This window comes from Macrosteles quadrilineatus, unplaced genomic scaffold, assembly GCF_028750875.1.
Source record: "Macrosteles quadrilineatus isolate MER2022 unplaced genomic scaffold, UCM_ALF_1.0 Scaffold_1__1_contigs__length_201487025, whole genome shotgun sequence".
In the NCBI taxonomy this organism is placed as follows: domain Eukaryota; kingdom Metazoa; phylum Arthropoda; class Insecta; order Hemiptera; family Cicadellidae; genus Macrosteles; species Macrosteles quadrilineatus.
Window position 1 is genome coordinate 151803491 of NW_026542594.1, and position 27923 is coordinate 151831413.

The 27923-nt window shown below is 34.9% G+C and overlaps 2 protein-coding genes across 2 annotated transcripts; one reads left to right on the plus strand and one right to left on the minus strand.

Moving 5' to 3' along the window:
• The first annotated feature begins 92 nt into the window (after positions 1-92).
• On the plus strand, positions 93-8183 carry LOC128987532 (uncharacterized). The gene is made up of 5 exons (XM_054408428.1): positions 93-193; positions 3122-3236; positions 4027-4228; positions 5681-5852; positions 7287-8183. The coding sequence occupies exons 1-5, from the start codon at positions 105-107 to the stop codon at positions 7486-7488; spliced, it is 780 nt and encodes a 259-aa protein (XP_054264403.1). The 5' UTR covers positions 93-104; the 3' UTR covers positions 7489-8183.
• Positions 8098-27916, minus strand: LOC128987525 (L-asparaginase). Its single transcript, XM_054408415.1, has 11 exons — positions 27683-27916; positions 18644-18764; positions 17947-18058; positions 17029-17154; positions 15645-15855; positions 14583-14695; positions 13375-13560; positions 12348-12461; positions 11050-11513; positions 10027-10126; positions 8098-8507 (listed from the first exon to the last, which is right to left on the minus strand). The coding sequence occupies exons 1-11, from the start codon at positions 27867-27869 to the stop codon at positions 8355-8357; spliced, it is 1887 nt and encodes a 628-aa protein (XP_054264390.1). The 5' UTR covers positions 27870-27916; the 3' UTR covers positions 8098-8354.
• Positions 27917-27923: the final 7 nt, after the last annotated feature.

Here is a 27923-nt window from a genome sequence, read left to right on the forward strand (position 1 = left end):
GAACAAACAAGTGACGTAACTTTCTCCGGAACAAGAGGCTGAAAGTGTGACCGAGGACACAATACTGGCAAGTGCTACACAGGACAGTCAGAGTAGCAGACGACATGTCGAGGTCCTGGGCCGCCGCCGCCGCTGTACTCGTCCTAGGCCTTCTACCCATCAGCAGCGCCGAGGATCACATACTCACCTACGGGTAAGTCAAGGAGTCTTGGGCACAATGCAGCTGAAAACTCTTTTGGTGGGTTTGATTGCCTAAAGCTATATTGTTAAATGACAAACCAAAATATGTTTTACACAAATAATTACCAACCTTTTAACACATTCAATTCTAATACGTTTGCACCTATGAAAACTCTTAGAAAATTTTTTTCCAGCAACTGGTGGGTTGGATTTTGTTTCAATGCAAACACATATCTGTTTCCTTTCGCTATATTTTTGGTTAAATAATTCTTCCAGGACTCTGGAGTTAAGTTTGATTAATGGCCTTTTTGAAATCAGTTTTAAACTGTATACTGTATTGTATATATCAATCTTGATTACTGTTTTTAAATGCACTAACGATTTTACCTGATGATCTACGATGTACAAACTGTAAATAATTATAAATTGTAGAGATCGATAATACAATTTTTCTTCCTCCCATAATGTGCAATATCAATAATAAACATTGGTTGCATTTTAGGAAGAAGTGTAGTAAATGCACAATAAATTACCAATAACACTAAACCATATAGACAACAATGCATATCAGCTGATTGGTAATGAAGTAAATAATCAAGGCTGCCAAATCATGAGCTTTTGTCTGTAAACAGTGCTCTTCACTTGTAATTTGCGTTGCATAAAAAAACCCTGTGCTTGAAAAATTAAACCTATTATACATACAGGTTAATGAAGTACAGGTACCAGCCTTATATATTTTATTTACATATATTATATACGTTTTCTAAATTATCAATATAATTTTTTATTAGTAAAACAATTAACAAAACAATGGTAGGAGAAGAATGGAAAGTAAAACATAAGCTGCTCTTCAACTCAAGGTGGAAGATGGATTGTATTGATTAAATTGGTCGAATGCAGTGATATAAATTAGGTTAAATACGTACAGTAGGCCTGTAAGTCATCTTCTTACTTCTTGTTATTTCAACCAAATTTTCAATATTGTATCAATGACATTTAACTATAGATTTAAGATACTCCAATTCAACTTTTACTTTATAATAGCACATAAACTGCCCGACGTTTTTATATGAGACACTTTCAAATAAATTTATTTATTGACTATACCTATGCGTTTATTCATGGATCAGCAATCAAGACTCTTAATTATTTGTAGAATAAGCAGTATTTATTTAGGGATAATAGCCTCTAGCATGTTCATTGGAAAACAGTATATTATTTCAACAGTGCGTAAACTGACTCTTTTCGACCAGAGCTCAAGTATTACGATAGAAGTGAAACCGAGGTCGGAAAATTGGTGAGGGTTGCTTACAATCGAAGTTTACAACATCTGACTATTACTCCCTAGAGAGTAAAAGAGCTATTTTGCCGCACTCGTTTTTTGCCATTCTCCAGTATTCCAACCAAACACAACACAAAACCGCGTGCTTTTATTAGGCACGTTATACGTGTACGCTTGAAAATAAGTTGGCAACACTTAAAGATAATACGACTACGATCAGCTGGTGCAGCGTAAGCGTTTGCTATTTCGTTCAGCTTGGATTTTGGATTTAACCTAATCTAAATCTAAAAACGTGTTGTAGGCCTACGTATAGTGTGTGTTTGGAAGACTAATTATATAATATGCTTTATAGCAACTATAGGAAAAATATAATGTGTAACGCCTAGTTGCACAAATAACTACAATAAAAAATTACTATCGTTGCCAACCTATTTTCAAGAGTACTCGTGCCTTATACAATCACACTATTTTGTGTTGTTTGGTTCCATACAGCCGGGTTTACACAAGGCCCCACTAGTGGTTTACACTATGTAGCAAAACCTGCTAAAAAACTTTCGCTATATAACATTGTTGTATAACTTTGCTATAAAACAATGCTATATAACTTTTGCTATACAAAAAAGTTACAGACAATTTTAGTGATTCCGGTGCTCGTGCTATATGCTATAAGAAGCACAACTTCATTCGTATTCCATATCGAAATGTCGCGCCGAAGAGACCTACACTGCTCGCGGTAGCTATCACGGTGATCTTAGGATTTTTAGGAAGTAGAGGTTTTAGATTCGATCGTTTTGTTGCTTCGAGAAATAAGTACAGTGTAGCAGATTTATTTCGGGACCTTAATGATGACGATCACAATTATGATCCATAATTAAAACGCGAAATAAGGCGATGGTAGCTTCAAAAACGTTTTACGTATGACCACAACACAACGCTGGTTGTCCACGGAACAGTTCAATTAAAGTTTATTATAAACTTTAAGTATAGCATCCCCCCAACTAAATTTGCAATGACATTCGTTGCGACAAACTAAAAATAAAACTGATAGGCCTAAAATACGGGAAACATATTACAAGTGTGATGTTGAACATTTATATTTTTGAATTATCCCGGGTAATAGCCTTATGGACAAGCGTACTTTCGTTACCGGCGTTTTGTCAGTTCTCTTTTCACAGTGTCACGTCAAATAGCATAATCATAATTGCGGGCACGAATACTATCGATGTTGACGTGATCACGGGGGCGGCTAATTACAGACGTTGATACGCTAGTTTAGGGTAGATAAGTTCAATGTTGCCGTGATTGCAACAGATGGTCATCAATAATTTCTTTTCCTACGATCACCTTGCCACTATTTCTGCGATTTCGGTTTTTCGGTTTAGACCAGTCACCATTTAAGTACAGTAAAATAGTGTACTTAATCAATACAATCATTTTGGCACCCATAAGGTGGTCGCCACCCACATTATTTAAGTATCGGTACAGATATCAACGTCTTCAGTACCGGTACTACCATCGACGATATTACCATCACCAGTACTGTACTTGTACATTTCCTAAGAACCGGTGCTATTGAAGATTGCCTTCAGGTACCAACAGCTGATAGTGACCATAAATCACTTCAATAAACTTGTTTAAATACTGTAATTTTTGTTCCAGACCTCAGCAAGAAACACTTTACACATTGGAGGGAGAAGAACGCAGTACACCCCACGTTTATAGACAAAAATTTAAAAGGTTTTTGTCTTTCAACAATGATGCGAGCAACATCAGAGTAAGTTATTGAGCATTCCTACTAACACTAAGTTATCTATATTTTTTTTATTTTTAAGGCGGGTTTATTAGCATGAATATAGTTATATAGTGATTTTGAGTAAAAACATGCTACAGGTACTCAAATTAGTTACACATACATTTTTAGACTATAGTACTGGTACTGCATTTATTTTAATTAAGTGGTCAAGTTTGTGAATTTCGATACCAGTAGGCTAATACAAATTTCAACTAACAAAATTCATTCACACCTTTGCTTCTCATACTTTGGACCCTTATTGCTGTACGGTCTTCCCAACGGCCTGGTAAAGCAATACATTTAAAGTATAGCTAAACTTTATGTTTTTTTTATTGTTAAGGATTGTCTAGTGTATAATGGCCAAATAGTAGAATAGAATATCTAGTACAGTGTCAAAAGTTGTTCTGAAAAGCTGATGTACCAGAAAAACACTTGATAGAGGCATTTTTATTTATTTATTTATTCAACACTATAAACCAAACAAGGCCAATCATTGGATTGGCCTTGGTATTGCCAAGGCTTTTTAACAATAAATTTAACTAATGTTTAAAAAAAAGACGGCAGCTTAATTAGTTATTTATTAATTAATTATTGATTAAAATAAGTATTATAATTATTTTAATTATAACATTAATTATTTTAGCACCCTTGGTTACTTTACGTATATCCCCTAGGTGTGGTACAACAAGATACTTTGATGGTTACATGCTTTTATATTTAAATTTTATAACGGATCACAAAAACCTCAAAGTTTATGTTCTATACTGTGCAGGTGGAGATGGTGTTTGCAGTGCCTTTTCTTCACATTCCCATCGGAGGCAAGACTGTGGAAGGTCCCTACGGCAACGGCGTCACTCCCGTGGTGGACATCAACGCTAAGTCCCTCCTCACTGCCAGTGTGCTGCTCTTAATGCTGTTCTTCGTCATACCCAAGATAGTCAGGGTCTTTGTACCTACAGCTCCACAGGCCAGAGGTACACAAGACAAACATATGTAGTACAGAAATTTATGAAAATTTGGACTCTACAAATGTTTTTATGGAATGTTAAACATTTTTGTTTTAACAGTCCTCAAATCTTTTTTTATACATTCTATTTTATATATTATTGATTCCAAAACAAATTTCAAGAATAGCTACTGGTCTTCTAGAGTAGATATAGTGCTCATCCTTATACTCAAATAATTATTGTGAATACTGTACTTGGCACACAAATTCAAACCTATTACCAATGAATACAGAACCTTATGAGAAGCAAAGGTTCTGTATTCATTGCTTTTACTGGCCAGCTACTGCATTTCTGAAGTCTTTCTCTCATAACTTTGTATAATAACTAGAAATACTACACAAAGTAGTTAGTAGATAAATTAGCAAAAGAAGCAATTTCAGAAGATACCACATTACAGAATACAGATACCAATTAAAAATATTAAAAAAACCACTGACAATCACATTACAAAAAATTATGGAACAAACCTTTTCTCAAAACAAACAAGCAAATAGGTACAAAATATCAAAAACTAATACAAAAAGATGGGTTAAAAAACAAAAATGAATTGATTAAATCTTAGTGTTCCTGGCTGGTGGGTTCTTCAATCCAGTTTAACCTCTTTCAGTTTAGGAAAGTCTGCTTGATAGACCCCAAGCAGAGAAAATTCTATACTCTGACCTTCATCAATGATCCCATCAGACCATTAGACAATATACCAATCATTATACTACAAAAAAAAAGTAACCATTTTGGGACTGACACATTATTCTTTTTAGAAGGCAATATCCCAAAGAAATCAACCAAAATGTAAAAAAGATGTAAAATATTGAACAATGCAGCTGCATTGCTTATACCCAGCAAAGCCGGAAAATTGATAGGCAAAACAGAAAAAAGAGTTTGAAATTATATGGAAATTTATAAATTTTCTGTAGGGAGGACTTTAGGATTATAATTTCCAAAAGTCTCAAGTTCATGTTTTCCATAAGGGATTGTTCAATCCCCAAATCCAGTTTGTGATTCCCTTTACCAAATCAAATTGTCTTTATTAGTATGCAAGTAAACATAAATAGTGTCAGTTAGTTGGACCATGTTATGATGCCGACAGTGGAAAAAGAATTTATGGGAAAACTAAGTAATGTAGAGCTCTTACACCCTTCCCCTTGGATCATTACTAGTTTATAATACAATAACTAAAGACCATTTCCCGCACTCGTCTTTATCATTATTCTGAAAATGTACTATCTTCCTAGCGGTTTACACATATAGATCTATTTATGAAATCTGTATTTACCTGTCAAAGTATTTTTACACTTCAGTTTTATGGCAAAGGACTGTATATTAAATTGAAAATTTCAAAATCAATCCTGATTTTCTTATTATGCTAGGAAGATTCTCATTTTCAAGCATGATTTCACACCTAGATCATACTTTTTACAGCGTTTGAGGAAGGTGAAGTGAGTCGTGTTATCCGAGGAGTGGAGGAGGTATTCCACGTCAACAGCACAGCCTGTTGGCAGCAAGGGGTGTGTTCTCTGGTACAGGCCGGACGACGCAACATCCACAGCGACCATCCCTCCAGCTGGGGCAAGGTGGTGGATGGAGTCTCCAGGTGAGACTGCTAAATAATATTGACAACTGGCACTAAAGTGTAAACACAAAGTAATAACTAGTAGGGAATATTATGATTCTTGTGGTAATTGTCTGGGACTTCAAATAAGATCAGACAAGAATTCTCTCACCAATCACCAATATGATGGAAAATATAATTTATTCCATACATTGTATGTTTACAAATACTGTATTGAGGGAGAACGTTTGGCTTTCGTTATAAGAGAAAAACTCTGTCTCTGGAACTTAGTATGAATTATGGACTCAAGCAGAAAACTAAAGTGTGCTTATATTTTTTCTTCAGGGAATTTTACCAACATCATTTGAAGGCAGTTTTTGGAAACTACATAGTAATAGATAAACATGATGGTGTAAGATGCATTGGCTATAGTCTGTCAACTAGGGAAACCTGACGAGGAAAATTGGAATGAAATAAATTAAAGTCATGAGTACAATAAACCTCCTAAGTATGTGCTCAGATTTCGTGGTTTTGTCAGTAGTAGCGATGTTGTGGGTTCGGGTTCTGGTTTCTGTCACTACTTATGATCAGTATTTGGATACAGAAGGTATAGTTCACCTTTGTACTGTACCAGCTCACCCCTTGCTTTGCTGGATATGTTTCACGCACAGGCCTCTGTGGCCCATGAGGACGGGTAAATGCTAAAGGTTTAAGGTTATAGACAATTAAGGAAACAGAATCTGTAAACCTCTTGAATAAAAAATAATAATAAAAGACTGTTGAAAGACATAAGATCAACAAACTGTCTGGCACGGTATATCACTGTTAAAGTACGGTATCGAAGTAGAATGGTAGCATGTGTACAATTAATTGCAATATCGGTTTGATTAAATTAGACCTACCTATGTTATATTTCTTACTATTGACATGATATAATATAATAGATAATTGTTTGGTGATCAAATGAAGAATATTGAATCTATGATCTAAAAAAGTATAATTTCAACATCTCAGTTGTTAAAATTTGTAATAAACTACGAAGGAGTTGTGTTCTGAAGAACTGTCTTACTAAATTGTGCTCTATTTACTAAGCAATTATAATTAAGTGTATTATACCAAGAACATATTTAATGTACAGTATGCAAAATTATTCTCAGGTACTGCTAGTATCTCCTATTCTTTGACCAAACGGAAGCACTGGTTAAGCTGATATCAACTTAATATGTATAAACAATGAAAGCTCTACAAACACAAGAACTGTAGAGGATTTTGAGTTATTTGTCCTTTATTCAAATAAAGTTAATGGACTTCTGAGTCTAGCCCTTTGCAACCATTCGTAAAGTGCGTTGAAGTATTTTTAAGGTAGTTACTGCCATAGTGAATTGTTTTCATTCGTCACAGACAATCTTTTCATAATTTGTTTCTTTTACTAAATTACATGATGTCCTGTTGACAGACTTGATTGTATTGTTTCAGTTTGAAGTGGGTGGAGAAGACAATGGCTGGAACATGGCTAGGCGAGGCGGTCTCCTCAGCCAAGCAGGACAATGACGGCTGCAAAGTGTTTTACAATCAATGTCCGTTGAGTCCAGACAAGCTCACTCATTTCACCAAGGAGTTGGCTAGAAGATACATGAACCATCTCATACATCTCCACAATACCAACACTGTGAAATGATCACTTTTATGTGGTACTAATCCAGGTCCAACAAATACTGTAACTTATAATGGAAAAGTATTTTATTATAGAGCCAGGTTCAGCGTGTATCATATGGAAGAAATTTACTTTTGACATATTGAGTCTATTGGAAAATTTGCACCATGGATCTCTTTGCAGTCACTGTATGTTAAAATTATAGGGGGACACTTTACCATGCAAAGTTTACATTGATGTAAGCCTGTCATGATTTTTTTTACATAACTACATTATTTAGTTGAAAATGAAAATAACAAGACCTAAAATTGCTATGATAAATTTCCTGTTGTTGTATGTTTAAAGTCTTAATTATATTGCCTAGAACACCTATGCTTTCCATAATGAAATATTTGAAATGAAGATCCAAAAAGAGACTCAGTAAACATAACCTGCGTGGTAATTTATTATGGCCATGGTAGGACCCTGAGTCGTTAAAGAGGATGTGATTCAAAATAAATTTACAGAATAGAGAATTCATGCAGTTTTCAATCATAGAAAAATTAATACGGATATTATTATTATGTCAGGTTCAGATTACAATCCCTGGAGGAAGATGGGATGTTAAGGTTTCCTTATGAAATTAATCATCTATACGTTTAATCTGCTCATTTTTATTACTGAGATTTAGCTATATGTAATTTAATAAACTACTACAAAACAAAATAGAAACATTATTTACAAACCTTAAAACTATATAAAAACATGTTTTAAAATAATTGTACTGTTTCCTATGGAAATAACTCTTGAACAAACTATTTTCCTGTATCACATTTTCTTTGTCTTTATTCCATGTAGTTTTAGTAAAAATAAAGATTGATTTTACTTTAAATCGTACACAGATCAATATACTATACAGAGCTTTTTAAAATGTCTTTGATTTCTTGGTTCTCCGTTTTTGTGGCCATTTCTAAGGCTGTTAACCCTAAGAGATCTTTTGCTTGGGGATCAACTCCATTTGACAAGAGGAATTTTGCAATGTCAGCATAGCTGTGCAATGCTGCCTGTAACAGAACAAAATCAAACATTACACATCTACAAACTGAAGACAGCTCATTTTAATAATCCATCAGTAAAAAAAACGTGTGACTGTTAAGGAATAATAATGCATTATTAAGAACATTTTATGTCTCTAGTTTGACCAAAACAAACAATCAGCTAAACTATAATCTCTTACAAATAGATACAGTACAGTAAAACCTACAAAGGTAAACATTTAAAATTTGTATCCTTTATTTAAAACACATTGTAAGAGTAGATTATTTTTATTTTTGCTTGTTTTTGCAATAATTTTTAAAGTTTTGGTTTGGTTTGCGACCACCATACAGATTACAAACAGAAAAATGATTGCAAATAAAACTTATTAAATAAATAAAATGATATAAACCCTTTTCCAAATCTAGAGACGAATATGAATTTGAAAATTCATGCCTAGTACTAAAATAGCATATGTAAAGTGGTTGTAATGTAAGTTATAACTAATAACGGAGGATTTTTTGGCACTCGAAATGCCTATGTGATTGCCTAGTTCCACCAAGACCTTTAAGTACAATATCATCTGATTTCTCAAGCAACACTGGATTATACTCCCGTCATAAAACTTAGGCGGTTTTAGGGGAAGAAACCTATCCCCTCCACTTGATCATACCTTTGAAATAAAAGCTCAACAGCAGCGGTATGTAAACATCAATCAGCTGCGACATAAACAAAATACCCCTGCCGCAGCAAACCTGCCGACTAAGCGAATTTCCATTTGTCTGAATTGATTTTCAGTTAAATATATTTTAATAACATTAGGTTTAACGAGTACCTAGGTTTGCTGCTACAAGGAAACTAATAAAGTGTGTTTTTGAGGAAAATATTGATAGCTTAGTACAAATTAAATAAATTTGCCAAGTTTGATCAAAATATATCCATAAACAAGCAAACTACAACATTTGACAATATTCTCCATAAGAATAACATGGGAATTTAAAATTTACAATTTTTTTAATTTTCTCCGTTACTAATAATCGAACAAAATACTTTTGTATACTAAATTATTTGTTTTTTTAAGCTCTTTAAAAAGGTCTAAAGAGAAATCGGGAAATTTTGTATTTTGAGGGTCAAAAGTGAGAAAAACCAATTTTTACCCCATAAAACCCCCTGTAAAGCCCCGTTCCCATGGTCCGATCGTGCTGGTTCGCGAACTCATTCAAGTTTATCCCGCTTTACACCTTTAAACCAAATTACATCAAAATCGGACAAAAATTACTCAAGTTATCGCGTTCACGGACGTATATATATATATATATATGTCTATATATATATACATATATAAAAATTTGAACGAATGGTGTTTTTGGCCTCTGGGGACATCAAAATGAAAAAGTAAATCGGTCCCGGGTCTAGGTCTTACCGTGCCACCTACGGTAATAGCTACTTCCCTATAGGGAAATTCGCTAAAAGTAGGAGAAAACTTCCCCTCAAACAGCCTAAGTTTTGTGGACGATGGTTAATATTCTGTGATGTTTCTGTCTGTACCATGTGCAGAGCAGTGCGGCCGCTGATATCTGGTTGTCCCAGGTTGGCTCCGGCTGCATGATATGACTGCAGCCTCTTCAAATTGCCATAGCTTGCAGCACTGACAAAACATCACAAACATTGTATCAACTAAATTGAAAAAACAATGCTACATTTTACTTTATTTATTTATGCTGCAAATGACCAGCAAAGATCTTACTGAAGGAAACTAAACTAATTTATGGTCATGTCGGAAAGTCACCATCTTACTTTTAGAGGGATATATCAATTAATACCCTTATGTCATGTTCAGTAGAAAATATAGAATGTTTTTTTTTTTTTTTTGCGAGGGGAGGGTAATATAAGGTTGCGTTAAGTAGTTTTAAGTAGACATCCGTACTTTATCTTACTTTTGCTTCTTATTCAGGGGTAATTTACGCTGAAAGCCACTTTTACTTTACCTGGATCATGGTTCTTTTTTGTTCTTTATTTTCTTCATATCCATATTTTATTCCCTTTAAAATGTACATATATGCATAATTATCAGATAATCTTTACTTAATTACAGTACAACTCTAATTATCTGAATCAATTAGGACAGGACCCCATTCAGATAATAAAAAATTCAGATGATTGGATTTTTACAGAAATTTCGGTCATTGTAAAGAAAATAGGCCGAGTCATGCCGAGCTTTTACTATTGCGATCGTTTGTAAATTTACACTATATCCACAATCACATAGTAATTATTATATAATTTTTATATTATTTCTGTAAGTGATTTGGAAAATCGGCGATTCGGATGGTTATTCATAGGATGTCCTTATCAAAAGACTAGTTCCATCAGTTCTACTATGTGAAATCTGGTTTCCATGTTAATATAGTGATTGAAACTTCGTCTTGAAATTCATTACAGTTTGTAAACAAGCAGAGGTACTTAAGTAGAAAAAAGAGGAAACCCTATCAGCACACTCATTTGATACCAGTTCATAATTTCAACATGGTGTTGAGATTGGGCAAAACCAATCTCCTTAACAATTATTACCTGCAAAGCTGGCAGCCGATCTGGTTGGGTGTGAGTGTGAGGTGAGCTCCGCACCTTCGTAACAGTTTGATCACTTCCACGTGATCATGTTTGACAGCATCCAACAGTGGGGTCTGATCAAACCTGTCCTTCATGTGAACACTAGCTCCGTTGAGCAGTAGAAACTTCACCACTTTAACATCACCTATCGTGCAGGCTATGTGCAGTGGCGTCCGCTTGTCTGGATTGGTAGCAGAAATGTCAGCTCCGTAGTTCTTCAACTCTGCAATCTTCCCTGTGTCACCTTTTTCCACAGCTGAGGTCAACATCGCTGGGAACAGGATGGCGTGCAACATCTTCACCTCCGTCGGGGATGAGATGTGCATTGATCTTGCAACAGCATCAATCAAATCCCAATCCTCCAAAACTGGTGTTTGGTTTATTTTACCACTCGTTAGTTCCCCTCGCAGATTGCTTTCCAGCATCTAGAATTAAAAATTGTTAAGTAGACTTTCATGGGAACTATTAAGTCACATATAACTTTAACTATACAACAAGTATATAATCCTTAATCCTTAGCAGATTTATTATTTTGATTTCCTTGTGTTTGCCAGAGGATGATGTTATCACTTATGTCAAATAGACATCAAGAACTTGACTGTCACCATATTAAATCTTACAAAGAAATCTGCTAGAATTCAAAGACAACTTAAAAAAAAGAGATTGTAGGTAAATACTGCAAGTCATCACTCACTTATTTGTACATTAAACTTTTACAAAACTGTAAATTAATTCCTAAAAGGAATAGAAATGTTTGGCACACAACAATATACTTTAATTATGTATTGTGTTTGGACATAGAATTCACATAGAAATTGCTCCACAAATTACAATGTTGGTAGAAAATCTACTTTTACCATCTACTGTGTAGTAAATTAGGAATAGAACTATGCCCTACTTAGAAAAGAATTACTGTACCAAAACATTCCTTTGAAACAAATAATACAAGGGCAATTTTACCTTCTTTAGATGCATTAGAATAAGGTCACAACACCTTAAATTATTGGTAAGTAGGCTACCTAATTTTAGCACTACAGGCAAAAACTGTTATTTTAAAAAATTTCAGAAAATGAATAACTAATGAAACAGGTCTAATACAGTCAAAAAATTAAATATTTCAATTCTGCATTGAATGTTGAAAGGTTAGTTTAAAAATAAACATCTGTAGGAAAAACGACCATAAAAACTCAGAGGTACATTTAAAAATTATTATAGAAATACCTAATCTTTAGGAAAACAAATTATTACTCATATCTCACATTTCTCTTGGTATTGAGGTCCCAGTCAGACTTTGACAGGACGTAGGCAAGTTTTGTAAGAGCAGCCTCAGGGGTCATGTCATAGCCAGGTATTACACCTGAACTATACAGCATCTGAAATAATAGTCTCAGTGTGTAAATTAGAATTTGTATATTTTGTACATTTAGCAAGCATGGTTTTTAAGAGCATGGGTCAAACACTGGTCACACTTGTTACTTTCTTACTTTAAACTTTTGTTAGGTAGCATCGTTAATTGATATACCACTAATATAAAGATTAACAGATGGCATCTAAATCCAAAACTAACTTCAATCGGATTGAACCAGCAATACATATGGATAAAATAAATATAGACATGTAGTGTGTTTCAATAACTTCAGTTTCATACAACGCTGTGCTCTCCTCACTAGCTATCCATCTTTTTAAATATGTACAAATGCTTTGCCTTGAATTTTAACTCTAATTGCTAAAAATGCTTGTTTCTTCCCAGAGCTCAGATTTTTTTCATTTACACATTGGCATTTGACATAGCGATTTTCCCATATATTCATTCGCAAGTCAGCAAGAGAATGAAAAACATTGTTGTAATTAACACTGTGCAAGTTGTTAATTAAAGGAAACAGCCCAGGTTTTCATTTTCTTGAAATTATGATTTTCAAGGGCTTTTTTCCCATAGTAAACTATAAAATGACCGACAAATTTAGTAAAAAAAACGGCTTGACCAATTTTGATTTAAATCCAGCGTGTTATAGTCCTTATGACAAGTGTTTGACCCCTATTGCTGCAACAACTACAGTTCAAAAGATATTGTAGCTTTGTGATTTTCTCCATAAAATATCATTGTTAGTCCCACCAGTATCCATGATTGTTGACAAGCTATAACGAGAGAAAGTGTGTGTCAGATTGTCAGTTGTTTTTTACTAAATTTGCATAGATATTATGCATTGACTTGACATGTCAAATACTCACAGCTTTGCATGTCAAATTCTACTCTGTCCATTAGTAAGTGTAGTCTGTAGTGCTCACCTTGCCAGTTTCGTAGGCAGGACACACAGAGCCTGTGGCACATTGTGTGATGTTGATGATGAGCACACCTCTCTTGGCTGCTTCCGCTATCACCTCCAGTAGGTCCACCCTGTTGCTGGGCATGTTGCCTGACCCGTACGTCTGCAGCACCACTCCCTCTATGGGGGGCTTCAGAAATGTCTCCACCTGCCAAATACACCCTCCCAATAGTGTTGTACTATGACATATAAATATTCACAATATGACACGCACTATACAGGTATACTCCAAGGTAAATTTGTTAGATATTTCAAGTGTTTAAGATTATAAATCCTACCTAGATAACTACTGATTCATTGAACAAGTGGTTATGGTGCCTAATTTTACAAAAATATAACAATATGATGTGAAGATTCGATTTTAAAGTTACAGTTACAGTATTTGTTTCATCATTATAATTTAAATAACTCTGCCGTAGAAAGTGGCAAAAGACAAATTTGGTTTTTAAAAACGTAGGTTGGCAGCATTTACAAGCAATTGAATGCACGGGAAACTGGCTGTGTTAGCATCGGCGCGGACAAAACTTTTTGTGTTTCTGAAAATATTTACTTTTTTCACTTGCAACGTTAATTGTTTGGCAAGGCTATTCAATAAATCAGTTGGTCAGTTAACTTAGCTGAACTTGGTAACTTAACAATCCCAAGGACCCACTAGAAAAACAGGCCTTGCTGCAGCGCGGGCAGCGCAACACTACATCACAGTGGTGGATAGTTGTACCATAGATTAAACATACTCCCTTAGGAAGTATGTTTAATCTATGGTTGTACTAAAGTTGCCGGGCATAAACAGCCAGCCTATTTACCAAAAACATATGGGATATCGATATGGCAGTAAATATATCCACAAGTGTGACGTCATGCATCCTGCAGCATGGCCTGTTTTTCTAGTGAGGCCTTGACAATACACTCTTTCTTTAATTACTTATTGAGTTGAATATGTTTGGTTATATATGTTTCCAAAACTTAAATGTATTGTAGTTTAAAACAATTAATAACAATCTGATCAGGAATTCAAGGTATTTAGTTTTATATATGGTTTTCTGCAAATAACACAAAGGTTTCTCAACAAGAATTTCCATTAAAATAGTGAATAGAGAAGAAGAAATTAATAATTTGGCTAAAAATAATAACAAGAATTAATTTTCCAAAATGATGCTTTTTTGTACTCACTGTTTTTGTTTGAATACTTGGAAATACTCTAAGAAGCCCAACATTCTGGTTTAATTCACAGTGGACAACAAACTTCTCCAAAGTGCAAGGTCGGAAGATAGAGCGATAGTCAACTGTAGAAAAAATTATTATAATAATGTCGATATCGCTATACATTATGAAATTAAATCTGAAAACTTACCAACAGTGCATTTATTAATATAGCTTACACATGAAGACTCTATAAATTAATAGAATCCAACACCCATTAAATAGGCCTAAGTAATGAGGAATTAAAAAATATATATATTTATTGTTTACTGCCCCACAGACTAAAGAAATAGGGGGGGGGGGCGAGCTAGGAGGGCCCGTGAGCAGCAGGGATTGTTGACAGGGATTTTTCGGGAAATTTTATCGGGACACAGGCCCGCGATTGTGGGAAAGGCTCAGCCACATGGGCCCCCTTTCATAAAAATATTTATATGAGAATTACCATAAGTTTTTTATGATGAAAATTTGTTAAACCCAGTGCTCCACTAGGACAAGTAGTTTAAAAGAGCTAAACTGACACTATTTCTTGACCGATCGATATGAATTCCCTACCAACCTAAGTAAAAGAATTGTCATCAGTCATGCAGGTTACATCAACTGTTCTCGTGGACTGTGTGAAGGCGCTATAATAGGGCCGTATTTAGAACCAAAGTGGCCCCCGGCCTAGGAGGATAAAACATTAATGTTAATCCTCCTAGCCCCCGGCGGGTGACACCAGAGAGGGCCGATGGAAGACGATGATGACGCCTCGGTGCCTCGGAAGATGCCGTGCCAAGCTAAAGTGCAAGTTTAGGCGGTAATACATGTGATAATGTTTTAAAGATTATTGGGAGAGGGGGGCCCGGCGAACAAACTTGCCTTGCCAACAAACACCGGCCTACGGGCTCTTATTGCCGCCACTGGATGGGTATGGGAATAATTTGTGGATAATGATAACAAATTATAAAACATGTAAATAAATTGTATAAACAATGTCTCTTTCTTAAAAGCTTTTAGAATTAAGTAATATATTTAGTTAATATGTTGAAATACCTTCAAAGTGGATGCCAGCAATGACCAGAGGAGGAGTGTTTGGTGAGTCAAAAGCATGAAAGCTTTCAGAACTAACTTTTGTAGTGCGGTTGCCTCTCAGAAGCTTGTAGTTAAAAAATAACGTTACTTCAGGAATGACAAAGTTACCAGCAATTAGTAGGGAAGACAAAAAGTTGTCTATACCATCACTTCGCACTTCAAAAATTGAAATCTGAAACACCACAGAGAAACTTATATTATAAAAACATTTGGTTAGCAATTAACATCTTCTTAAAAATAAGAAGGGCGAGGTGAAAATGGAAAACCTAATTTTTTACATTTCATGGTGAGTACCGCAACAGAACACATCTGTTATGACTATTATTTTTCTTATATGAGTTCTTCTTGCTAACAAAAGATATTGTATAGTGTTATGTTGGTAAATGTTCTTTTGACGATAGACAAACATCTTCATTAACATTATTATTATCAGTAATTACTCGTGGTAGTTAAGTACACCTTGCAACGTAGTTAGGTGAATATCTCTGTACAAATATTATTTGTTTATCATTTGGAATTGTTTTGTTAGTTTAGTTTGGTCTATTTTGTTTTTGGTGGACACTTGCATTCTTTGTTTTGGCATTATTTGGTTTGATAACTTCTTAGTTTGTTAGAGGATTTCACTACTGAGGTCTGTCACTTGCCAGACCTGTCACGTCACGTGTTGTTGCCTGTCACGTTGTTTCATAGTTTGTTGATTTTCAAATTCTAAACTACTAAAACTAGCACATTAAACAAAAATAAATGTTATGATTTTTTTTGCTACTACATTTCTTCTAAAGAAATTGAGATTATGCCTGTTTTTCCATTGGGATTTTAGTATATGGTAATAGTTTGATGCCAATTAAAATACACAGATGTAATTAGTTATTACTATAGGAATGTTTCAGTACTTCGGAGATAAAGTTTTGGTGGGATAGGACAAAGTAAATTAATCAGTAGGCGGAACTATTTTCCCCTATATCAAGTTATCTTCAGAGTAATCTTTGCTCAATAGTTACAACTGATGTTTTCCCCTCTGTACTGTATTTTGTAATTTGCTAGTATACTGTGGATGGCTTGTTATTAACACATCTGACAACTCTTTGTTTACCTTTTCCTTGTTAATTTGTTCAACCAACATAGTTACATGGCTAATCTTAAGGCCAATGTTAAATTTCTAAATTTTCAAATGAGTTGTGTAGTAAAATTAGAATTTTCTTGAGGTAGGCTTGGTATATATTACAGACAGACAACCAGAGACATAGTTCGTGTTAGAGTATAGGATTTAAATATTTTAGTCAGCAGATTTGCTGCTGCAGGGGTGGACAAGTTATTGTTGTCCTGAGACTCACCACTCACGTACCTGAGCGCCTGTGATGACCACTGTCTTGCCCAGGTTCTCCAACATAAAGGACAGAGCAGAGGCTGTGTAGGACATTGTGTCAGTCCCGTGGAGGATGACAAAGCCATCGTAGAACTCATAAGCTTGCTACAAGGTCAATCACTCTATTAGATCATTAAACAATTAACAATTACTATAATCTGTGTAATATTAATCAAAAGGGGTAGTTTTTTTGTGAGGTGCAAAAAGTACTCAAGCTAAGCTGAATTTTACACAATTTAGCTTATGAACTCAGCAATTGAGATATTTGTGTTTTTAAAGCTTGCTCAAACTATATGACCTGAGGATGTACACGATTAATAAGTGTAGGTAGCTTAGGGAAAATTAATAGTTATACTCTCCCTGGCAAAAACGAACATATTTTTTTAAAATCTTAACTTTTTTATGTTACATTTGAATTCTGTTTCTATAATCGATCGTATGGGTGAGTAAATGATTTATAAATTCGATTTAAAGAACCATATTATTCTCTACTGCATACCCCTTCAAAATGAGGGGTCACTCAATAGGGATTGCTATTTAAAAAAAATAAGTCACAACCCTACCCCCTACCCTGTCAGGGGGGTTGAAAAATATTTTTGATGGAAAAGATCACCACTTACCATCTTTTTACCGTCTTGTGAGTAACAGTATAAGCGTAAATATATGTTTTAAGTATCATAAGACGTATCTTTATGTACTTTCCGTAAAAGATTGCGGAACCTTTGTTACAATCAATGCCATAAACAGAATATTTATATCTGTTTCGGTTTTAAAAATACAGATTTGTTTCCATACTTAATATACACACATGTATATAGATATAGATTGGTAACTATGAACTCAATTTAAATTTAACCCTATAACTGCCAGAGTTTGTTTACAAGTTGGTTTACTCACATGAATGTCATAAGCTATAGTGCTCCAGTCCGCCATGGTCATGTTACTGGAGTCCAGCAGAGGTTCGTACTCCGTGATGGAGTACACTATTCTGTGCATCCCTTGAACATTCCTGAGGCATACATCATGTTTCTGTAATGTCTACATTGGTAAGAAAATTCATAAGTAAAATTTAAGATACCTACATAATTTAAGCAGGTTTCCATCATATTCTTTCATACATACACTTTTAAGGTTGAGAATAATTGAAACTTTACTGTTATATGATGCTCAACATTTCTCTGTCAAGTATGATAGTTTTTGCACATGATAGATGTGCAAAATAGATTTTTTTAACTTATATTCATCACAAAAAATCATATATTGTGTTGGTAGGTTGTGTTTAAATGAAAATAATATTGAAGATGAAGCAATCTATCATCTAAACTCAGTGACAATATTATGAGTTTGATCACTAGTTGAGTATGGGTTGTTCTATAACTTTTGTTTATTGACTGCAGTTCTATAACAAACAAATCAATATTAACTTTTTACTGTATACTAAGCTTATCCTATTGGACAGGTTTGTAAAAAAAAAAAAATTATTATTAGGGGGTAGCCTACGATAAAAAATCAACATATTTTTTAAATTTTGAGTGATTAGGATGAAAATGTGTGAAATTATAGCTTATGAGATCACAAAAACCAAGCTACTAACGGAAGAACTAGCGGTGCCATGTCCGAGGATGAGCCGAACATCGCCTTGGCGTACTTAGCATCATGCATCTGAGGATTCTGACGGAGCTTTTTCTCAAACTCATTAGGAATAGGAACCAGAGCTGCGAACATAGTTGTACATGAAAATCGTACACGGTAACACATTTTAATACAACATTTATTCTATTTTATTCTAACATTTACAATTCCTAAATGTTAGAATAAAATACAATTTTCTATTTAAAGATGAAAAATAGTAATAAAGTTAAACAGGAATATATACATCTTTATTAGATTATTCTTATGAAATCAAACATGAATAAAAACACAAATCCTTGATAAGATTTAGGTATTGATGGACACCTTCAGGGTTAAAACTAATTAAAACTAAAATTAAAACTAAATTTAAAATTATCTATGGACTGTAAATGTTTTGAACAGATCGTAACGACAAACAAGTATGTTTTAAGTTTTGAAACTGCAATACACTGCCTCTAGTGTATTTCAAGGCAGCTGGCAACTGATCATAACGTGGCTGTACATCTCTTCCTGGAATTCTTATTGTACTTACTTTGTGTAGTCAGTGGTATCATAAATAATTAGTTTGAAACCACCAACTGGGAAGCCAAGTGGTTTAGATATACAGTAGACATCCTCTTTTCCGGACATCTTTTAACCGGACTACACTCGGCGGAAATGACATCTCTTTAACCGGACAATTTTTATCAACACATTGGTTTAACCGGACTAACCGGACTACACTCGGCGGAAATGACAGCCCCTTAACCGGACAGTTTTTATCAGCACATTGGTTAAACCCAACCCAGCGAGCACAGTTTAACCGGACTAGATTGGCAGGAAGTTGGCAGTACTGAAACGACTGTTCTCGTGGGAAAGATTTGAGACCAGTGATCACGTGTCTAAATACAATGCTCTCCTAAATTTAAGTCGAATACCACAGTAAAAACAGTCCGTTTTAACGAGTTTTTGGGGACGTCAGTTTAACCGGAAAACCCGTTATCCGGACAGGCCTGGGTCCCGAGGAGTCCGGAAAAGAGATAGTCTACTGTATTTAATGGTGGCTGGTGATCCCAGCAGATTTCATTTTTAACTGAACTATTAGATATTAATTATACTTGATTATTATAACAGTTAACATACTATTATCAAAACCAGGGTCCCTTGAAAAAAAAGTTAGGAAATTAGCTAATTGCATTGGCTTATAAACAAAATGAAATAACAACATGATAAAACTAGTATTTGTTAACACTGATTAACTTATGTCACCAAAGGATGTGTCACACTTTATTAAGTAAATGTTATCTCACCCTTATCACCACAAACATTCCATCAATAGTTGTATTAATTATCTTAGGCTTGGTATGTTTGTACACATTATATTTCAGTTAAATAATATAAAGTATTTTTTAACAGAGCCATTAACTTATAAAAACATAGTACATTTTTATGGGACGTTAATTAAACAACTTTTAATTTAAGTAAAAACTAAATAAATGGGTTAAAGTCCAAGGTTACTTAAGTTTTATTCCTTAAACAATTTCAAACAATGCAGAACTCCCAGTGTGAGTAGCGAAACATTCCATTGGCCATTATTTTGCTGATAAGGTCAATCTGTTCTGTTGACCTGTAGATTATCATTATTGTATAACACTCAGTCTAGTGAGGGATATTTTATTGATTCATAAACACTTCAATTCTGTATGATAAAGGGTAATGTTGATGTCTTCTTCCAACAACTTTTAAATTGAAGTCTTTAAGAAGCAGCACTACTTATCAAGTTTATCAAAATAGATTGGAATTTTAGATTTTATTCCCACAAATTGTTGAAGATGTCTCTCATGAATACCAATGGATGTCCTTGTCCTAAACCAGCTAATTTGAATTCCTCAGACGAGTTTGCAAGTTAACTAAAACACCTCTTTCAATTCTTAGTTTCTCTTCACCTTTGGAATTTCAATATTTTGATCGCTAACAGCATACTAAACAAACCGGCAAATTCATAGACAAGGAGATGCTTTCAGACACCACAATTTTACTCATAACAGTACTTGTTCATTATCTTCTTGACAGAGCTGCGAACAAAGCACTTTGCAAGTTTTTAAATATTTGAGATAGGTGAAAACTCTGTAAACAAAAACACCATAATGTCGAGGATGAGCTGAAAAAATCACCGAATTTGAATGTTTAACATTGGTAGATTGTTCAATGGGTTCAGCTTCGGAGTTACTGGTGTTAAATATTATCACTACAGGCACAGACAATATAATACAAACGTTCATGCTTCTATTAACATTTCCTAATTTAACTTTAGTATGAATGTACTATTTGACGATTTACAAAAACATTTCAGACGATAACTCATATTTCAAGTTTATTGATTCAAAAAAGTAAAACAAAAAAATTCTAGAAAAAACTAAATTGGAGAAAACGTTGAAGAATAAGTTAATTGTAGTGGTGAAGAGAATTGAGATGGGTGTTTTGGCAAGTCCAGTTGTTCAGTCACCAAATTCTGACACAAGAGTGTGACCTTTTTAAAAATGTCCTTTTTTTATTAGGTATTAGGTGGATTAATATCATTGAGTGATAAACAGGCTTTGTTATATTAGTAGAAATTATACCTTAATATGAGCAATATTGGATTAAATATGAAGCCAAAATATGCATGAATTTAGTTTAAATGTTAGCTACAAAAACGTCCGTTGCTCAGTTTAATTAGGTTATTGATTTTTTATCACATTTTAGCCGTCCCTTCAAACCACCATTGCTCTTTTGACATCGATGTTCTTAGCAAAAAATATTGAGGCTAAACGTCTTTAATAGCCTAGGTAGTAAATTATTCATGATTCCGCCGAGACAATAAAGGGAACCCATCCTTAAAAACAGTCACTTTTATGTCACTTGTTGGAAATTAATTAAACCCAGACAGCAAACAAGGTTAGTTTGTCGAGAACGACCGTTGACAAGTAATTTACATGCATATTGACTGAACCCCTGATTGATAAATTTAAGTAATACACTTGGCGATTCACCAGGACTCAAGCTGAATATTGGATGGTATTTGCCAAGATACACATTTTACTAAGGAAAATGTCACTTTGATGTTGATCGACCTCAACATTTACTTTGTCACTAGCAGAGTACCCGTCCTTCGTACGGGGTTGACATATAATATAAGTATAAATTGCTTAAGTTGTACTCAAGCTTTGCGGTTGACAATGGGGGAGGACACAGTTTGATAAAATTTGTTTCTTTAAATTTACGGTATACTAAAGTATTACACATCTACCATTGTCATAATGTTCTACCACTTTACCTAAACAATAAAGAAACATTAATTATTAAAAATTCGCAAAATATCACAAATTATTCATGAAATTAAAAACATAACAACTGTAAACAATCCTACTTTGACAGTTCTCACTGCACTTTTGTTGTTGCCTAGCTCAAATAAGCTGTTTTCATAAATGCAAAAAAAAAATTATAGTGCTGCACCCTGTTGGTAAATCTTATAACTTTTTAATGCTTTTGCATATCATAGAATCAACTTTTTTAGTTGAAACAGCTGACAAAATTCTTTAATTCTCTTTAAATATAAATACTCATAAGGTTAACATGGGGAACTGCAGAGCCACTGGGGCGCAGCCCGAAAGGATTTTTGAGATAAGAATATGCCTATATGTTAATCGGGAATGTGAGCTATCATCATGCCAAATTTCAACCCAATCCACCCATTAGTTAATGCGTGATTGAACTTCAAACAAACAAACAAACAAACAAACACACAAACTTTCACATTTATAATATTAGTAAGATTAGAATATTCGGTACTGATTGCCCTCGATAACATAACTTTGGATGGTTGTGGTCCGAGAAATACATATCTGGTCATATTATTTATGTTCTCACTACAAAAAATATATTTTGTGTTGGTTTAATTTATTGGTCTATGGTCGGACAGCACTCCAGCAGACAACTTGTGTCACAAACTTGTTAGTCGTTAATATTGTGATACAATTTTGGACAAATCCACACGCATAAACTTTTGTTTAGTTATAGTATATTTGATACAATTTAACGACTGAGGTCGGAAAATGAGCGTGGGTCTAAATAGTAAATTATGCTATAAGGCCAAGAAATATCGGTTTACGGTAGGAGCATGTTAGTTGGTCCCGTTGCGAGGCTTGCCAAAAGCAGGATTTCATGCGAGTACCGCAAACACTTCACGGATGAAATGCCAGTTGAGTACGTTACTTTTCACCAAACTTCCAGCAACAATATATGATGGTTAAAACACAACCCCTCCATCACAACACTGTTTAATATACCGTTCACTATTTTAACATGACATTTGAACAGAATCGTCAACAGTAACGTTTCTAATCCTTTCCAAAATTTATTTTCGAAAGTAAAATGTGCCTGGCCAAATAAATGTCTAATTCATTGTGTAGCTTCGATGAGAGCTTGCCACGGATATTAGAACACCAACGGTGGATCATAAACGTGTTTTTATTAATACCGTACTGAAATTGAACTGTCAAAAAAACTTCCAAACCAGCTGTCATGGCTATTTGTTACATTGTACAGTAACGTAATTTGTTTATGTTAACTATACATACAGTTTATGTAACTGTTTCTCGTAAAGCCTAAAGAAACTCATAATTAGCTTTTTTTTAAGGTAGTGTAAATGTAGTGTGTTGAAAGCACCTCTCCGGGAGAGTCACGTGAAATATCCCTACACTTATCGTCACACTACAAAAATAATTAGCTGTACGCTTTGTAGACCACGAAATCGTTCCAGAAAAGAATTGTAAAACTTGTTGAATGGATTATGATAAAATCAGCCGAAGCACGGTAAAATCAACTGAAGTACGGTAAAATCTTCTTGATTAAGGTAAACCGGCTGAAGTAGGCTACAGTACATCAGCTGGAATACGGTGCAATTGTGGGGTAAAATCATCTGGCGTACGGTAAAAGTAAGTTGCTTTTTGCACCTATGCTTAGGGTAAATAGTAACCAAGTAGTCCAGCACTGGTTGCTCGCCATCTCAGTAAAAAACAATAATATTGTTTAGACCTGTAATGTCTTGTAAGTCTTCTTTTTATAATGTTAAGGGAGAATCGAGTCGGAAGTACCTCGCCGACGCTGCGTATAATTAACCTGGTGCTGTGTTGTATCCCATCCGCTACAACACAATAAATGCTCCTAAACTTTTTTGACCGCAGTTATCTGTTTTTAGGGACTTTCCATCTATGGATTTAGGCCAGAAACCAGCTATTATCCGGACTAGCAAGCAAATTTACTACAGTAAATACTGCAGTGAAAACGTCGTTTACACATTCACTGCATGGCTTACGTAGGCTTGTAATTTTTATTCGTAGGATAAAATAAACGATATGCAAACTGACACATACTCCCCTCCCATTAGTTTATCAACAACCTCTTAAAATGAGTAAGCGTAGGGTAGGCCCTACCAGTCGCATTGCACAAAAAATGTCACCCAAGCTCATTTCATATATCCTTGGCATCTCATCGGTCGTTAAGCTGTGAAAGTCAATTTATGTACTGATAATGAATTAGGCCTATACTGTTTTACCGTCAGTCGTTGATGATGAATCAGTCGTATCGTAATACTCAGTCAACGCCGTCATTGGATTAGTAGTCAAGATAGTAAAGATACCTACGGTACCCATTCAAACAATGTAAACATTGCCCGTCAAGTTTGTTCATTGAAAAATTAGTGTCAGTGTTATAAATCAACATAGATTATTATAGTGTAAACATTTGTTTTGGACAAGTCTCTAGTGCAATGTTCAAGTGGGTTATTTGTTGTACATACGTCACACACAGAGTACATACGTCAATTTATAACAAACATGTCAACAACGATTAAGAAAATTAACGAATTACTATTGTATGAGTATACAGATATGTCGGTTTACCAGATTGTACGAGTAAATAAGTTTACTCCGCAATACAAATATGAAATACGAACCGCAATACTAGTGACGATCAAACTAGAAATTAAAATCGGACAGAGTGGGTTTGAGCATGGCGGCATAAAAAACGTTTTGGTCTTTTTGAGTCTCTTCGCGTAATAAGATTTATGTATTGAGCAGTGAGCACATGGTCAATGAAGCCACTTCTGGTAAGCTTCTAAGCTACTTGTATATTAAGCATTATAAAAATATATCACATTGTAGAAAATATAAATTTGTTGAATTACAACATTTTATCATTCTAATTTTCGTTTGCCGTTACTACTGTTTACTTTGGCAACAGTCAATTTTTACAGTTATCGTGACGTAAAGTTTCCCAGTAGGTAATGCTTATTGCTCAAGTTTTCAATATTTCAGAACAGTAGCTCTCGAGTAATATTATTCAAAGAACAAATTATACAGCTTTAACATTTCCTAATATTGAAGCGTTTACTATTGGATACTGAAGAAGTAAAAGGCTCTAATTTTTTGAGCAGTGTCTTTTTTTAAATTAAATTATTTTTTATTCAAAAAATTGGGCAGCATCATAAACAGTACAATCAATTCGCTATATTCAACTGGGAAAGTCTTGCATACTGAGATATAGAGTAACATTTTATATGAAACTATCTAGAGTCGGTGAATAGCCCTTATTTTCACGATTGAAGGAAGAGGACAATGACTTGAGCCATTTTGTAACACAACAATGCACTTTAGGAGACACCGTTTTCCTGTTACATGAGGGTTCCGCCCGTGCAAATTCACTACCAGGAAGGGACTTGGACAGCAGAGGTTTGATTTTATCTTCTGGTCGGGAACGAATGCTGACCGCTGTACAGTGGCGAAGCACTTGCAAGAGTTTATTTTTTATAAATACCAACGATTTTTATAGACAGTGACACTACGGTAATTTCAGAAAATACGTAGCAAGAATATTGCTCAATTATCAGTTAGGTACTTACTCGTAACGTGTTAATGTTGGCTATGCTATACTTATAAGAGTCTAGAATACGTTTGGAATGTTCGAATACCGACACATCTGCCATTGATATTAGTTTGTGTTATTATATAACTGCATTGGGTATAAATCTATTTTAAGTTTGCTGCCTCATTCAGCAAGGCAATCTATATATTTTGCGTTAGTGGTCAAGCTTAAATTGTCCTAGCTGGTGTCATCACATTTATTTATAAATATATAATATTATGTAGTAATATGATTCACTGGAATACACACAATTTTTTGCGGCCTCTAATTGATTAATTATTTTCCCAAGTATATGATAAAATTTACCATTTACCGTAATGCAAACAGTCAAATGAGGATTAAAGAGTAAAGTCGTCAAAAACTATGCATTATACACTCTCACTCGCAACTTAAGTTGACAATTAGGGGAAATCAATCGATCTTTTCAGTTTACAGAACTGAACTAACAATTTACTTGTTACTGGAAAGAACATTGCGTTTACAGTATTTTGTAAACGACCTTCGAGTGAGTCTACTGCCTTAAGGCCCGTTTTGCCAGAAGCGTCTGGTGCGTCCGACGCTCAGCGATGATCGCTAGAGCGATAATCGCTCAGCGTCTATCGCTCGGGCCTATTTTGCCAGAAGCGTCTGTTCCTTGCGATTATTTGATCAGTAAGTGGTTTACTTTGGTGGGAAAAGGAGTGTTTCTGAAAATAACCTGTAAAAAGCAAATAGGTAGTAAAGTATTTGTTAGTTGAGGAATTAGACGATGATGAGATATTAGAAATGTTGTGCAAACGTAGGGAAGAAGTGCGTAATATGTTTTTAAAGAGGCCTGAAGAGGGATATTTTAAATTGTTAATTGAAAATCAATTGACAATTGACTTAACAGTCGTGTGCTGAAATGGCTTTAATCGGTTTTTCATCTTCTTCACTATTGAATCCCCACTTTGTTTGTGACATGTCACTAAACTTGAAAACACAACTCATTTAAGGAAACAAAAGTTAAGTCAACAACTAAACACGTGCTTATTCCAGTAATAATCGCTAGCGACTGCGTCTCCGTCTGCTCCAGGAGCAGTGGTCCGCGTCAGACGCTTGCGTCTCAGTTACAGACGCTGGCGGCTGTAGCGATAGACGCTTCTGGCAAAATAGGCTAACCTAAAACAATGCAAAGCAGTGGGCAGCGATAGACGCGGAGCGATAGACGCTGAGCGTCAGACGCACGAGACGCTTCTGGCAAAACGGGCCTTTACTGGGCAAAGGATTAGGCAACGTAGACGCAGAGACATCCCAACAACCAACAGCATTGTCATCGTGTCTTTTTTTGTCATTCACTCCATTGTTTCCTACGTACGAATGAGGTCGATTTCGAAATTAGCCAGCTGATAAGTTGAGGCCCTGATAAATTATTCTTCTGTACACTTAAACCATAGATTAAAGAAGTAGACAAGTTTACAGCTGTATCTACTACTACCAAAGATTACATATGCTACGCAAAACTACTACTTTCATCTATGCTTTGTTTTGTTTTAATTACAAATTCGAGGTAACTCTGCTGAACAAATCAAATCAAATTAACTCCAGAATGTTGGAAACAAATTTGAAAAAAAAACTGCGCTGATTAGTACATTAAACTACCCCCATCACAACAAACCGGCAAACTACGCAAATTTCCTGGTTGGATTTTCGCTAAAATTGTCCTACATAATGTTTCATTTATTCCCTTTTAAAAACTAAACATTAAGTTTCGTGTACCTACTTAGGTTTGCTGCTACAGGGAAGGAAGTGTGTTTAGTGAATTGTGATAGCTTACAGTATGAAAAATAAAACAAATTATTCGACAAATTCGGTAAAAATATATCTTTGAGCAAGCAATGGTACATCAGTTAACTTATTCTTCACAAGAATAACAAGGAAATATTATATTTACGATGTAAGAAATGGGGGTACCCTACCTATTATTACCCCATAAAAAATCCCCCATAGAGATCCCTGAATGTCTTAATACTGCAGATTATTCGTAGGTCAAACTTATCAGAAAAGCCATCATATCATAATAAGCACGTATTCTCCTCACCTCCGTCATCGCCGCGGACCATGCCGATGGTACCGCCTGTGTAGATGACCATGACGCGGCGATAGTCGGTGACGTCATCGTTGCTCTCTGTCACACTGAGGGCGGCGGACCCTCGACGTGCGGCGAGTGACTCCTTCCTCAGACCAGACACGTGGTTGTGAACCGGCGACTGTGACAATCCGTTCATCGCTGCACGCTACACGCTTGACTGACACAGTCACACTGCGATGCGAGATGTGGA